The sequence below is a fragment of the Salvelinus alpinus genome, chromosome 28 (assembly GCF_045679555.1).
Source record: "Salvelinus alpinus chromosome 28, SLU_Salpinus.1, whole genome shotgun sequence".
NCBI classification, from domain to species: domain Eukaryota; kingdom Metazoa; phylum Chordata; class Actinopteri; order Salmoniformes; family Salmonidae; genus Salvelinus; species Salvelinus alpinus.
The window spans coordinates 27,068,698-27,083,654 of record NC_092113.1 but is presented as its reverse complement, the minus strand read 5'-3'; the positions used below and the strand labels follow the sequence as shown (position 1 = coordinate 27,083,654).

Here is a 14,957-nt window from a genome sequence, read left to right as displayed (position 1 = left end):
GCCAATGACTGGAACGAATTGCAAAAATCACTGAAGCTGGAGACATATCTCCCTCACTAACTTTAAGCATCAGCTGTCAGAGAAGCTTACCGATCATTGGACCTGTGCACAGCCCATCTGTAAATAGCCGACCCAACTACCTCATCCCCATATTGTTATTTATGTTTTTGCTCCTTTGCACCCCAGTATCTCTACTTGCACATCATCTTCTGCACATCTATCACTCCAGTGTTAATGCTAAATTGTAATTCTTTTGCTACTATGGCCTTTTTATTGCCTTACCTACCTAATCCTACTACATTTACACACACTGTATATAGATTTTTCACAGGGGGTGCCACTTGTTCAGTTTTAGCGGTCTGCTCTGTGCCAGCTTCATTGGCTGGGCCCCATGACCTTATACTTTGGTACATTCACAGATGGATTATTAGAAGCAATTGCTATTATGTGTCTTCAGTGTTGGGGAAGCTACTCTGAAAATATAGTTTACCAAGCTACCAATATCTTTACATTGAAAGAAGTTAAGCTACACTAAAGCTACCCTAAAATATAGTTTACGCAACTAAAGTAACTTTGAAAAAATAGTTCACTACATCCAAACTACTTCATGAAAAATGTTCATATGTAAATCTGAAATGTCAATGACTCCAAATTGCAAGAACAGATCACTTTGGGGTAATATGGTAACAACAATGTGTAATTTAGCCTATTAAACACAACTATGTTTCAGGTGATAATTTTGCAGGTATGATCCCGGAAAATAAAGGACATTTTCTACTTCACCCATATTTTATTTTAGCAAAAAAAGTAGTTTGTAGTTCCATTAGTTAGTTACACCGCTACATGGCAAAAATAATAATAATGAACTACTGAAAACACTACCTAGATTTTAATTTAGTTCAACTATCACCAAGCTAAATGTAGTTTACTTACTAGTTGAACTACATGTAGTTCACTACTCCCCAATACTGCTCTTCTTGCAATTACTAAATATCTAGGCCTAGTTCATGACAGCCCTGCCACCGACCAATGTTGCTCATCTTATCTGATAACTTTTTATAATTTAAACAGCTGTACTCTATGTTAGGCTGTATTTATCTTAAACCGAGACAATTTTCTTTCATAAATGTAGGCTTATTGTTTAGACTTGAACGAAGGCTATATAGGCAACGGCTTTTCTCAGGCATGTGAAACTTTTTGCACACTTCACAAGCAGTTGAACCATTTAGCAGAATAACATTTACCATAATAACACAGCTCTGGCTAGCAAAACGAAAGAACCCACATTTTATCCCAGAATTATCTAAAAATGCTAATTTCTTGGCACATTCGTTTTCGCCTACGTGCACGAAGTGCTGATCGACAAACAAAAGAAAACACTATACGACTGTCATCCAATTGTGTCGTGTGCATCACAGGGCACGCCTCCCGGGTCCTCGCTCTCACTGCCAAATTGTGCATGCTGTCCGGACAGAAGCATCAGTGTTGTTTGCTGCGATAGACGTTTCACTCAGATTTTGGGGGTTTCTTTTTGTACTTTCTTGATCGGAGCGCTCATAATATGAAGAATATGACGCTACGAAAGCTTAAAAAAGTAAACTCCAGTGATCCAACTAGTAGACTTTCGAGCCAGGACGATATTTACTTTCCGTCCTCAAAGTCAGACAGTTGTAAAACTATGGATTTACCAACTCATTCAGAAGTGTATAATTACAAGACTTTGGCTTACTCTGGTGGAACGTTGCCAAGGAACTTCAGAAAGGTGTGTATCCTGTTTAACTTTATCACTTTGTAACTTTCACTTGCTCCTTCAATCAAGTAATCTAGCATAATAGACACATCAATGAAAGCACATAATTTCAGTTAGCCAAATACAGTGTCACTTGCCCGTAAAGTACAGAGGCCAGCGGATACGCTCAATATTTGAATATGGATTTTCTTGTGGCTTCTTACACGAGCACATACATTGATGTCTGTTGTTCATTATGAGTGGAGACATTAGCCTATCTGTGACGACATTTTATTTAATTAGAAACAGCAGTGTGAATATTTGTGACCTTTTGTCGGAGCCCGACATGGATTCCCTGTTGTGCACACCAAGCGTCTGTTCCCCATTTTGATATAAACTTCGTATAAATGTTGACACACACTGAAGCAAAAACACATGGTGTCCACTTGTCACGTACTAAAGCGTGCCCCTTCCTGACCACAGGACCACCCACACATTACTCTTTGAGTGCCACACTCCAGACTCCCTCTTGATTCAGTGCAATCCAACCATTTCATAATATCTCTGCATTGAGAAATTAGTTTGGCATCAAATTAGTATTTATAGGCAGGCAAACATATTGTACTGTGGCAGAACATGGCCTCACAAGGAACAGTGCTGGCTTTACTAGTGAATTAACATGGCCAAGAATCATCATAATCTGAGAATGTACTGTGATGTAGACTGGTAAAACTGTTATTATGGGAAAGGTGTGTGTGTGTGTGTGTGTGTGTGTGTGTGTGTGTGTGTGTGTGTGTGTGTGTGTGTGTGTGTGTGTGTGTGTGTGTGTGTGTGTGTGTGTGTGTGTGTGTGTAACACAACAGCATTGGTTGTCCCAGTTCTGTAGTGTTACTGTACTGTCTTAAGAGGCCAGCCAGAGTTATGTGGAGGCCTCCTTCGTACATCATCATCTGGAGCCTAGGACCACAACAGGGCATTGTGCAGGACCCTGCTCTGCTCCTACCACCCCCATGGGTCTCTCTCTGGGTACTTGGGAATAAATGAAGTCATTGAGGGGCCCAGGACAATTCTGGCAGTGTAAATATTGTAATTTTCTTTAAATTTTACTACCCAATGAGGCAGTGACACAAAGTGCGCTTTCATAGGGGCCACGTTTAAAATAATTGAGGTAGAACAGAGGTGAATTGATTGTAGTGTAGGCTAAATACGCTAAGTGATGTAGTGTAAGAGATACTTGTAGTTTACACTAGGTAAAGTGTAGGTTGGGTGGGTCTCCCAAAGTCCCAATTTGGTTTGGGGTTTCCCTCAATGCAGGGATTGTGGCAAGAGGCCCAAGGCTCCAATCTATACACATGTCTTGTTTGTCTACATTCTGAATGTAACCTGTAGAAATAGGGAGATATTTTTTATCATTATCAGAAAAAACAGAGAGACACACAGTTTGGTTTGATCAGCAGTCTGGGCATCACAAGTCAGTGGACTCCGATGTAGATAATTAAATATAGATGTCCAAAACGTCTCCTGTGACTTATGACAGTAAATAGGGTCAACCGAGAGCAGACAGACACAGACATACTGGTTTTATCTGTAATGGTTTCTTACCTGTGTTTTGGCTCAGTAGCTTAAACATAGACACCAAACACACACAACATGCCTCAGGAGGACTTGGTGGACAAGACACATACGCAAGAGTTTGAGGTGTGTCCTGCAAACCTGGCCTACATAGGTAGGAAGAAAATCCCCTTTGCGTGCAGTGGGATTTCTGTTTGAACCTTTAAACACCTGTCTTTGGTTGTTATTTCATGTCCGTCATGTTTTCTTGTCACAGAATGGTGGGCTGCAGAAGAGGAATCCCCTGACTCAGACCACAGAGCCACGGAGGTAAGCAAAACAGTCATCTCTCCCCCTGGCATCAGTTACAGGACACATCTGCCTTTCTGTCACTTCTCACTCTTGACTGGTGGAGGGAAGCATATGTCGTACACAGAATGCCAGAACAGCATTAGTAAACCCTTTCATTCACAACAGACTCAAATGATGTGTGTTAGCAAAATTACAGTGGGCTGCTTTCAGAGTAATTTGAGTTGGCCTTTGGGTTCAGCTTTTGGGAGAATTGAATGGAGTGAGTTACAGAAATTCATCAGTACAGTAACCTTTTGTATTTGCGGTTATTACTATTTATGGAGCGACTTCTCTGGACCCCTCTTCCCGACAGCGAAAGGTCTGAAACGTCTGTACTTTAGGCACAGTCTCTGCTCTACTTGTTTGGCTGCTCAGAGAACAGGCTACTCTGGTAAATGTTGCTTGTTTAATAAAGTTAGATCAAAGCTGAATGTCTGCAAGATCACATAATGATAATATTCCACATAACAGAACCAAATATAATGGCATAGTATAATGTTATTGTAAGACAAAACACCACCTAATTTATGAAGAGATTTTAGGTTGATTGTGCGAATGGTTGCATTTTCTTTTCTTGTGGCCAAACTCAACAGCATGCGCCACTAGGAAAAATATGCTTTTTTAATTTAAACTAAACACAGGTATGCTACAGTTTGTTAACATCTGCTCTAAAATTCTTTCACTGTACATAACTCATAAGGATACTTGAAACAACACTGTATAACTCAAGATCTAAACGTGTATCCCCATGAAACTGATTGAGATCAATGGTTGGCATGCAGATGCTGCATGGTCATTTCACCGTTAAAACTTGTATAATGATCATTTATGATTGACAATAATTTGTCTGTGAGAATCGCATGCACAGAACGTGATTCAGCTCTGGGGGGATTCTGAGGGACTGGACGGTTATCTACGGATCCTACTATTTGACATTCTAATATATTATGCATTTTTATGTAATTTATAGATGCTGTTTTGATGTAGAGGGGACACTGCAGGCCACTGCCCAGTTAGACCTTTGGACATGTGACCTTTCATGAAGCAAAGAGGTTTTTAGAAACAAAAGAGTGCTTGTCACGTTTTGGGCAACAGAAGTATCTTGTCATGTAATTTAGATCTATGTCCTGTTACTGTACCAGGACTAGTTATTTTAATAGTAGTGTACTTTGGATGGTTTGTAATGCAATTTAGATTTGTTAACTTTAAGATTTTATCATCCCTGCCTAAATGAAAACAACCTTTTCACTATTTCAGTACTGGTTTGTTTTTGCTTAAAACATTTCCCATTTTAGAGTTCAGTTTAACTGAGTGTATTACACAGCTAGGTATCATGATGTCCATCATCCATGCAGTTTTTGCAGAGAAAACTATTCTAGAGTAGATAACCCGGAAAGGTATTATCTGGCGATAGCCAGAGTGCAATGGAGTGCTCTCCATAGATACTATTTCATCGTATAACATTTTCGATGTTCAACATTCATTAAAAATGACAAGCTGAAATGTCTTGAGTCAATAAGTATTCAACCGCTTTGTTATGGCAAGCCTAAAATAAGTTCAAGAGTAAAAATGTGCTTAACAAGTCATATAATAAGTTGCATGGACTCACTCTGTGTGCAATAATAGTGTTTAACATGATTTTTGAATGACTACCTCATCTCTGTATCCCACACGTACAATTATCTGTAAGGTCCCTCAGTCAAGCAGTGAATTACAAGCACAGTTTTAACCACAAAATCCAGGGATGTTTTTCAATGCCTTGCAAAGAAGGGCACCTATTGGTAGATGAAGAAGCAGACATTGAATATCCCTTTGAGCATGGTGAAGTTATTAATTACACTTTGGATGGGGTATCAATACACCCAGTCACTACAAAGATACAGGCGTCCTTCCTAACTCAGTTTCCGGAAAGGAAGGAAACCATGAGGCCAATGGTGACTTTAAAACAGAGTTTAATCGCTGTAATTGGAGCTGAGGGTGGATCAACAACATTGTAGTTACTCCACAATACTAACTAGACGTTGACCGATTAATCGGCAAGGCCGATTTTATTTGGGGCCGATTTCAAGTTTTCATAACAATCGGTAATCAGCATTTTTGGATGACGATTATGGCCGATTACATTGCACTCCACGAGGAGACTGCATGGCAGGCTGACTACCTGTTACGTGAGTGCAGCAAGGAGCCAAGGTAAGTTGCTAGCTAGCATTAAACTTATCTTATAAAAAAACAATGAATCTTAACATAATCACTAGTTAACTACACATGGTTGATGATATTACTAGTTTAACTAGCTTGTCCTGCGTTGCATATAATCAATGCGGTGCCTGTTAATTTATCATCGAATCACAGCCTACTTCGCCAAACGTGTGATGATGATGATAAAGGTTGTGCAATGTAACAGCAATATTTAGACTTAGGGATGCCACCCGTTAGATAAAATACGGAACGGTTCCGTATTTCACTGAAAGAATAAACGCTTTGTTTTCGAAATGATAGTTTCCGGATTTGACCATAGTAATGACCTACGGCTCGTATTTCTGTGTGTTTATTATATTATAATTAAGTCTATGATTTGATAGAGCAGTCTGACTGAGTGGTGGTAGGCAGCAGCAGGCTCGTAAGCATTCATTCAAACAGCACTTTCCTGCGTTTGCCAGCAGCTCTTCGCAATGCTTGAAACACAGCGTTGTTTATGACTTCAAGCCTATCAACTCCCGAGATTAGGCTGGTAATACTATAGTGCCTATAAGAACATCCAACAAAGGTAAATGAAATACAAATGGTATAGAGAGAAATAGTCCTAGAATACCTATAATAACTACAAGCTATAACTTCTTAACTGGGAATATTGAAGACTCATGTTAAAAGGAACCACCAGCTTTCATATGTTCTGAGCAAGGAACTTAAACGTACGCTTTTTTACATGGCACATATTGCACTTTTACTTTTTTCTCCAACACTGCTTTTGCATTATTTAAACCAAATTGAACATGTTTCATTATTTATTTGAGACTAAATAGATTTTATTTATGTATTATATTAAGGTAAAATATTATATATTTTATATCTATCTATCTATCTATCTATCTATCTATCTATCTGCAAAGAAAGAAAAAGCTTTTAGAGAATAAAAATATTCCAAAACGTGCATCCTGTTTGCAACACGGCACTAAAGTAATACTGCAATTAATAAAAAAGTGTTGTATTGGATTTGCCCCAAACATAACACATTACTGAGTAACTCTGTCCATATTTTCAAGCCTAGTGGTAGCTGCATCATGTTATGGGTATGTTTGTAATCGATATGGACTGGGAAGTTTTTCAGGATAAAAAATAAACGGTATGGAGCTAAGGAAAGGCAAAATCCTACAGGAAAACCTGGTTCAGTCTGCTTTCTAACACTGGGAGATGAATTCACCTTTCAGCAGGACAATAACCTAAAACACAAGGCCAAATATACACTGGAGTTGCTGACCAAGAAGACAGTAAAGTTTCTTGAGTGGCCAAGTTAGTTTTGACTTAAATCTCTGGCAAGACCTGAAAATGGTAGTTTAGCAATGATCAATAACTCATTTAATGGAGTTTGAAGAATTTTGGAAAGAATAATGTGTAAATGTTGCACATTCCAGTTGTGGAATGCGCTTAGAGACTTGCCCAGAAAGACTCAGCTGTAATTGCTGCAAAAGGTGCTTCTACAAAATATTCACTCAGATGTGTGAATGCTTATGTAAATTAGGTATTTCTGTATTACATTATCAAAAATGTATACAAAAATGTTTTAACTTTATCATTGTGTGTAGATGATGATAAAATAAAAATATGTAATTCATTTTGAATTCAGGTTGTAACACAAAATGTGAAATAAGTCAAAGGGTATGAATACTTTCTGAAGGCACTGATGTGCACCAGGTGGTGTTGTCGCCAGTCACAATTGACTCGTGGCTCAATACTGTAAGTAAATGAAAACGAATATCAAACTAATTTAATCATAGCCACATTTTTATTTTGTGTTTTAGAGAAGTTATCCTGGAGAAGAAGGATGAGGAGACGTTTGGCTTTGAGATTCAGGTAAGAGGATAATAGACGTGGGAGGTAGTATGGTACGGGGGATTTCTGAGCGTCATTTAACAGGATTTTCCTTCTCTCTCATGTTCACATTAACGCTGATGAGATTTGTTCTCTCCAACCATGTGGATGATTTCACCCCATAAATCAAAGAAGATTTAGTGGAGTGTGCATGTGTTGAAAGCATCAAAGGTCACCATCATATCTGTCAAATACAGGGAGAAATGTATCCGTGAGCCTCATACTCGCAGTATAAGGCTCTGATATATCCCATGACTTTTTATTTATTTTTATTTAACCTTTATTTAACTAGGCAAGTCAGTTAAGAACAAATTCTTATTTACAATGACGGCCTACACCGGCCAAACCCGGACGACGCTGGGCCAATTGTGCGCCGCCATATGAGACTCCCAGTCACGTCTGGTTGATTCGAACCAGTGTGTCTGTAGGGATGCCTCTACCACTGAGATGCAGTGCCTTAGACCACTGCACCACTCGGGACTTGATATGAGAGGGCGATTTTTCCCCGCTTTTTTCTTTTGGGTCCTTTTTTGAATCGGCGTGATTTTGTAAAATCTTCTCACTGCTGCATGTCGTGTCAGACAGTCTACTATATTCCAATCCCTTGATGACACTGTAAACAGTCAGATTTCTGCCTTCTTTATCTGTCAGAGCTCCCTCCTCTCTGTCCCCGCAGAGCTTCTTCACAATGCACCACTTGTTGTCAGACAGCCTTATCTCTAAAGAGAGGATGCCGGCCAATGTAAGGGCCATGAAAATGATCATTTCCATAGTACTGCTTATATTTAGTGTTGGGATGGAGGTCCCTCCTTTCCTGCTTGGCCCTGTTCCTTAGGAAGTGTGGTCAGAGCCCAGAGACAGGAGAGCTGGATGGCTTTAGGATCCTGTGCTTTTTCCATCATGTCGCTGGACTTCACCAGGCAGTCACCAGTTCTGCCATTCCTTTAGCTTTGAGTGCTGTGGGGATAATGTCAGTATCAACTATGTAAATGTCTAGTTGGATTGGGATTTGCATCTCTTGGGTCATTTGCATGTTTGGTTTCTGTAGAAGGCCCCTGGGTCTGGGAAGGATGGGAGAATGCTCACATTATTTCACATATGTTTCTAGATGGCTGGTTGTACACCCGAGTAGATGGCATTTGACATGATTTACTGGCTGTGGAATTGTCACAATTTTGTCACTGTCAGCTAATGTCTCAACTGACAAGCAAGTCCGTGAAAGCTCTGAGTTTAAACGTCACCTCAGGATAACACTCCGTCAGACAGCAGTGGAATGTGATTCACTTGACAAGACAACTTAAGGGGAAGTCTGGCTGTGGTTGTTTGTCATATTTGCCTCCAAGACAGAAACTGTCATGTGAATCAATCTAAGGAAGATTGTCAACAAAATTGTGATAGTGTGGAAAATGTTTGCGTGTCAGTTTTGGTCCCAATAGTGCTGGTTTACCTTTTTATCTCTCTGCAGTATGAGGACAGGGAATGGTTTTTAATGTCACTGGTAAACCATAAGAGAATTTGTCTGATTTGTTCTAACCAAATTTGTTGATAAAGGTCCTTGCTCATGAAGAGACTGCTTTTAACATCCTTTTTCCGATGGACTATGATAGAGGGCTGTATTCATTTTGATTAACCACGCAAATGGGGCTTATTTTTTGCATATAAACTGATGTTATCCCTCTTCCGTTTGAGTCTCTGTTCAAGGTTGTCTGTCTTGCTGCTTCGTTGTCAGCCAATGTTATCTAATCTATTGTGTAGAACTGGGTTTGTCTGACAGTCCTCACCAGTCAGGCCTTCAAATTTGGACTACAAATATTCCAAAAGAATTTGGAAGAGGTGCCCTAGGCTTCCCTGTACCATGAACTGTCTTCAAAGTTTCAAATGCCTTTGTCTGTTAAGTAGCAAGGCCTAGCGGTTTAGGTATCGACCTCAGGCATACTGTATGTAAAGAGAATTACTAAGCGTTTATGATGGGAAATTACCAATGATTTTGAACACGATGCAATGTTTCTGATAATTGTTAACATAATTTCTCCCATGTCTTGCACCTAATTGTTCCTAAGAATATATTTATTTGACGTGGGAGGTGTAATAATAATTGTAACTCATTCTCCTCATTTCCTTTTTCCAGACATATGGGCTGCACCACCAGGACCAGAACTCTGTGGAGATGTGCACATATGTGTGCAAGGTTCACGACGACAGCCCCGCCCAACAAGCCGGACTCAAAGTCGGTAAGTGGAACTGAAAACCCTGGTTCATTAGGGACTTTTTAACAGTTTTTAAGTGCATTTGACACATGCATGACCTGCCTTTACTGAAAATAGACCTCACGGGAAGAATAAAGGACAGGTGGTTTTGATACAGTCCTGTCCCTTTCTTGTTTGCCAGCCAGGATGGTAGTCGTGCCTAAGTAAACACGTGAACAAATGAGTTTCAGTCGGCTGTTTAGGGATGTTCAAATACAAACAAAAAAATGTGCCTACTAATTTTCCAGTCAAACACTATAGGGAGAGATTATTTCAGCAAACATCAGGTCAACTCCCTTGTCTCCGTTGCCGCCTTGCCGGATACAATAACTCAAATGCATACGATGACTTGGCCATATCTATTTTTATCTCTTTTTGTATTTCATCAATTTCTCTATTTCCTCTTTAGTCTGAAACATTATTTCTCAAAGATACCTGACAGAAGCCTTTGCCAATCTTTAAAAAAACAAATATATTGCCCATTATAACAGAAACAATAGTGAAAGAAGAAATTGTATATTCTCACATTTTAATTTCTCTAAACCTGATACTAGAGTATTATTCATCTCGGAGAGAGAAGGAGCACTAGAGGCAGGGCCAAATTAAACCAGACCTAGACAGACTTCTCTACCCATCTGAAACTAATAACAAACAATCTAATAAACTTGCAATACTTTAACAATAACAGATAGAGTAACACACACATGCTTGAATAATATTTTTCAGGCCGTCTTGAAATTAGGAAAAGTGGTTAACAACAGCAGTGGCCTGCCGTGACCACACAGCCAGGGTTTAGGCTAGAAACTGTCTGTATCACACATGAGCTGCTCCATAAACCACAGACACTAGCGGGATCAAACCAGTCTCAGTAGACCACAGCTATGATAAAACCACACTGGAATTAACTGGGTCTGTTTTTGTTAACATGCATGTTGTTTGTGTGCACAGGGGACACCATCGCTAGTGTGAACGAGACCACCGTGGATGGATATCTACACAAGGAGATTGTTCAGCTAATCAGGGCCTCTGGGAACTCCATTAGGTAAGCAGATCAGAGTTCAATGGGAAAGAGAACTGGACTGGTTGTCGACGGTAACAACTTAATTGCTCCACTTTTTGTATTGACCTTATTCAGATCGGTCTATAAAGAGTTCCTTGTGTTCTATGACCATTTTGGAATACTTTTTAGTGTCGTTTTGATACCGATACATCTTTGATCTTCTTGGTTGGGCAATGTTGCGGTCCAAAGTACAAAATCACACAGAATTGATAATGGAGTCATTATCTATCGACTGAGAAGCAGGTTTGTGTTTTTCGTCATGAATCTTGTTCTGGAGCCAGCTCTGCAGTGGTCACTAGCTGGAATAGCCACAGTCATAAAATCTGGTTTTTAAACCTAAGCTTAACCACACTGCTAACCTTAATGCCTAACCCTAAATCAAGCCCATTCATTTTTATAATATAGCCAATTTTGACTTTGCAGCTGGCCTATCTAAAGGGAAAGGTGGATACCTAGTCAGTTGTACAACTGAATGCATTCAACTGAAATGTTTCTTCCGCATTTAACCCAACTCCTCTGAACTCCTTTAAATAGCTACCATACAATCAATGTGCCATGGATGTACTCTAAACATTTTTTTTGCACATCATAGTTGCCTAGAAGCAAGTCATTACCCTTTTTTAATATGCAGAATTAACTTTCTCAGTGTTAAATTGGAACCATACTCTTGCTCTCTTTGTCTGCTTGTAAAAGATGAAAGTCCTATTCGAATCGGGCCTCATTTATAAACTCAGAAGTCAACTCTATAAGAGTGACGTTAACCACACAAAAAGCCCAGCCTCTTGTCTTATTATAGACTTCATCTAATTATTCTTGCCTCTAGTAAACATATAGGCCTACTGAACTATTAACAGAGAGAGCTTGTTTCAGCCCAGTAAAAACAAGAAACCCCCTAGAGGTACACCAGTTGCCAACTTCGAGTGGGTGTCTTGAAACGTGATACCTTCTGAAGCTTTCTCCCCTACTTGCAAACTGTTGAGCCTAGACTAGCATGTCTCCTATATAAGAGCCTTTTTCACAGCTACTTCTGAAGTTCCTTTCTGTTCTTAATTGGGTCCAGAGTATGCTGTGAATCCTTACTCTCCTTTTTTGTGGCTCTCTGGCCTTCCTGTGTCTGAATTAACAACATTGCTGTGTCTTTCCTTAGGCTGGAAACAGTGTACAGCGACTCCATTCGAAAAGCAGAACTGGAGGCCAGGCTTCAGTATCTAAAGGTGAACATCTCTTCCTATTCCCCTCTGTAGCAAACCTGCGGTGTTGCTTGCTTCAACAGAAATGGTTATCCAGTGGGGTGTGTGACAACAACCATAGGAGTTGAGTATACAGCACAAACAGATCTGGGACCAGGCAAGTGTGTCACTGGGATCAGACTGACAGTGTAGTGAAAAGCCTATAGCCAGCAGACAGAAAGTGCAGTACTCTCACCAGACTAATCCCTTTACCACCTGTTTTTCCCTCTTCTCCCACCTGTTTCATGACTAGCGGCTGCAATGCGCTTACATAATGCTGTGTGAACACCGTGAATGAGAGTAGACACATAGTTATATTCTTACTTTACACTTGGCTGGTAAAAAGGACACTTTTAATGTGTGAAGATAAGTGGCTTTCCTCAAGATGCTGTCCCCAAGCGCCTCCATCAGGGCTACAAATTGAAATCACACAAATTATCACCTTTTCAAATTTTTCAGCAAACCCTACATGAGAAATGGGATGAATACAGATCTTTGATGACGCAAGAGCAGAGGCTGGTTCATGGTAAGTCATTAATTTATGTTGATGTATATCAAATCAAATCACATTTTATTAGTCACATGCGCCAAATACAACAGGTGTAGACCTTATAGTGAAATGCTTACTTACAAGCCCCTAACCAACAATGCGGTTTAAAAAATATGAATAAGAAATAAAAGGAACAAGTAATTAAAGAGCAGCAGTAAAATAACAATAGTGAGACTATATACAGGGGGTACACTTACAGAGTCTGTGCGGGGGCACGGGTTAGTCGAGGTAATATGATCTCAGTTAAATTAATTTAAAGTAAATTTAAGATGTATGCTAAACCAGTGATGTCCATTGTAACACTCTTTCCCTGTGTCCTCTAGGCATAGTGATGAGTGATGCTGCTATCTATGAGTCCCTGGAGTCTGCAGGGGTGTACGGTAGTCTGGGTACCCCGAGCCCGGCCGCCCTGCGTGCCCTCCGCTGCACCGGCAGCACCAGCAGCAGCGCCAGCCACCTGAGTGCCACCATGGAGGAGGACCCATTCTACCAGACCTGTCTGTACCAGAGGCAGGGCGACAACCTCAACGATGCCAATGGTGACCTCACTAGCAGCACAGAGAAAGACAAACAGAAACCAGAACAGGAGAAGCCTCCACAGGGTAAGCAGAGACTGATCCGCCCCGCCAGTGAGCTCTTCACCTCAGCCAAGACCCACCTGACCCGCAGCTCCAGCACACGCAGCTACCTGAGGGCTTCCAACAATAACTCTTCATCAGCACCAGGGGAGAAAGCACAATCGGGAGGGTTCAGCTCGCTACAGAGGAAACCCAAACAGAAGAGCTTCCGCCGACACCTCCTCAAGTTCATCCCTGGACTGAACAGAGGCATGGAGGAGGAGGAGAGCAAGCTCTGAGAACTAAATGGACTAAACACCCGAAGAACTAGACTCTTTTTGACCCAAAGACTTAATATTGCCTCTGACTCAACCTTAACAACCAAAGATTTCAACTAGTGCCACAGAGACCAAATGTATCTGTCCAGAAATACCATTGTACATGTTCAGATGACTACACATTTGACCCAGCGGAACCAATGGTCCTTTGAGTTCTGAAGCACACTCCAATTTGAGGAGATACCTGTACATACTGTACCTTGGTTACTATTTCCGTAGTTCATAAGTTATTTATTTATTTTTGATTAGTTTGACCTATGTACAGAATGAAGGATTTCGTTTTTGTGTTTTAATTTAGTTTTGTCATCATGACAGTTGAAAATAAATGCCCCATATCTTCACATACAATTTTTTTTGTAAGAGCCATTTGTTACTGTTTTTGTACCAGTTTGATCCTGTGTTTTTTTGCCAAAAATATCTGCAAATAAATGTGTGGCATTTTGATTAGCCTTGCTTGATTTAATTTTAATTTTATTTTGGGCATATAATAATGAATACTTTGTTCCTTAGAGTACATTGTGACTGTCTTCTCCACAGCTGGTCTAAGAAGTTGCAGTTGATCTATCACTCTCAACCGTGAAGGCATTATTTTTATATATCACACACACACACACACACACACTACCGTTCAAAAGTTTGGGGTCACTTAGAAATGTCCTTGTTTTTGAAAGAACACCATTTTTTTGGTCCATTAAAATAGCATCAAATTGATCAGAAATACAGTGTAGTCACTAATGTTCTAAATGACTATTGTAGTTGGAAAGGGCAGATTTTTAATGGAATAGCTACATAGGCATACAGAGGCCCATTATCAGCAACCATCACTCCTGTGTTCCAATGTCACGTTGTGTTAGCGAATCCAAGTTTATCATTTTAAAAGGCTAATTGATCATTATAAAACCCTTTTGCAATTATGTTAGCACAGCTGGAAAATGTTGTTCTAATTAAAGAAGCAATAAAACTGGCCTTCTTTAGACTAGTTGAGTATCTGGAGCATCAGCATTTGTGGGTTCGATTACAGGCTCAAAATGGCCAGAAACAAAGACCTTTCTTCTGAAACTTGTCAGTCTATTCTTGTTCTGAGAAATGAAGGCTCTTCCACTGAAGATCTCGTACAACGCTGTGTACTACTCCCTTCACAGAACAGCGCAGCGTTGCAAAGAAAAAGCCATATCAGACTGGCCAATTAAAAGAAAAGATTAAGATGGGCAAAAGAACACAGACACTGGACAGAGGAAGATTGGAAAAAAGTGTTAT

General features: G+C 40.1%; 1 protein-coding gene across 1 annotated transcript; it reads left to right on the top strand.

The window, feature by feature from the left end:
* Positions 1–1,396: 1,396 nt before the first annotated feature.
* LOC139557573 (general receptor for phosphoinositides 1-associated scaffold protein-like) lies at positions 1,397–14,144 on the top strand. Its single transcript, XM_071372561.1, has 8 exons — positions 1,397–1,762; positions 3,558–3,610; positions 7,651–7,702; positions 9,849–9,951; positions 10,915–11,008; positions 12,174–12,240; positions 12,715–12,781; positions 13,129–14,144. Exons 1-8 carry the CDS (start codon positions 1,562–1,564, stop codon positions 13,659–13,661), a joined length of 1,170 nt encoding a protein of 389 aa, XP_071228662.1. The 5' UTR covers positions 1,397–1,561; the 3' UTR covers positions 13,662–14,144.
* The last annotated feature ends 813 nt before the right edge of the window (positions 14,145–14,957 follow it).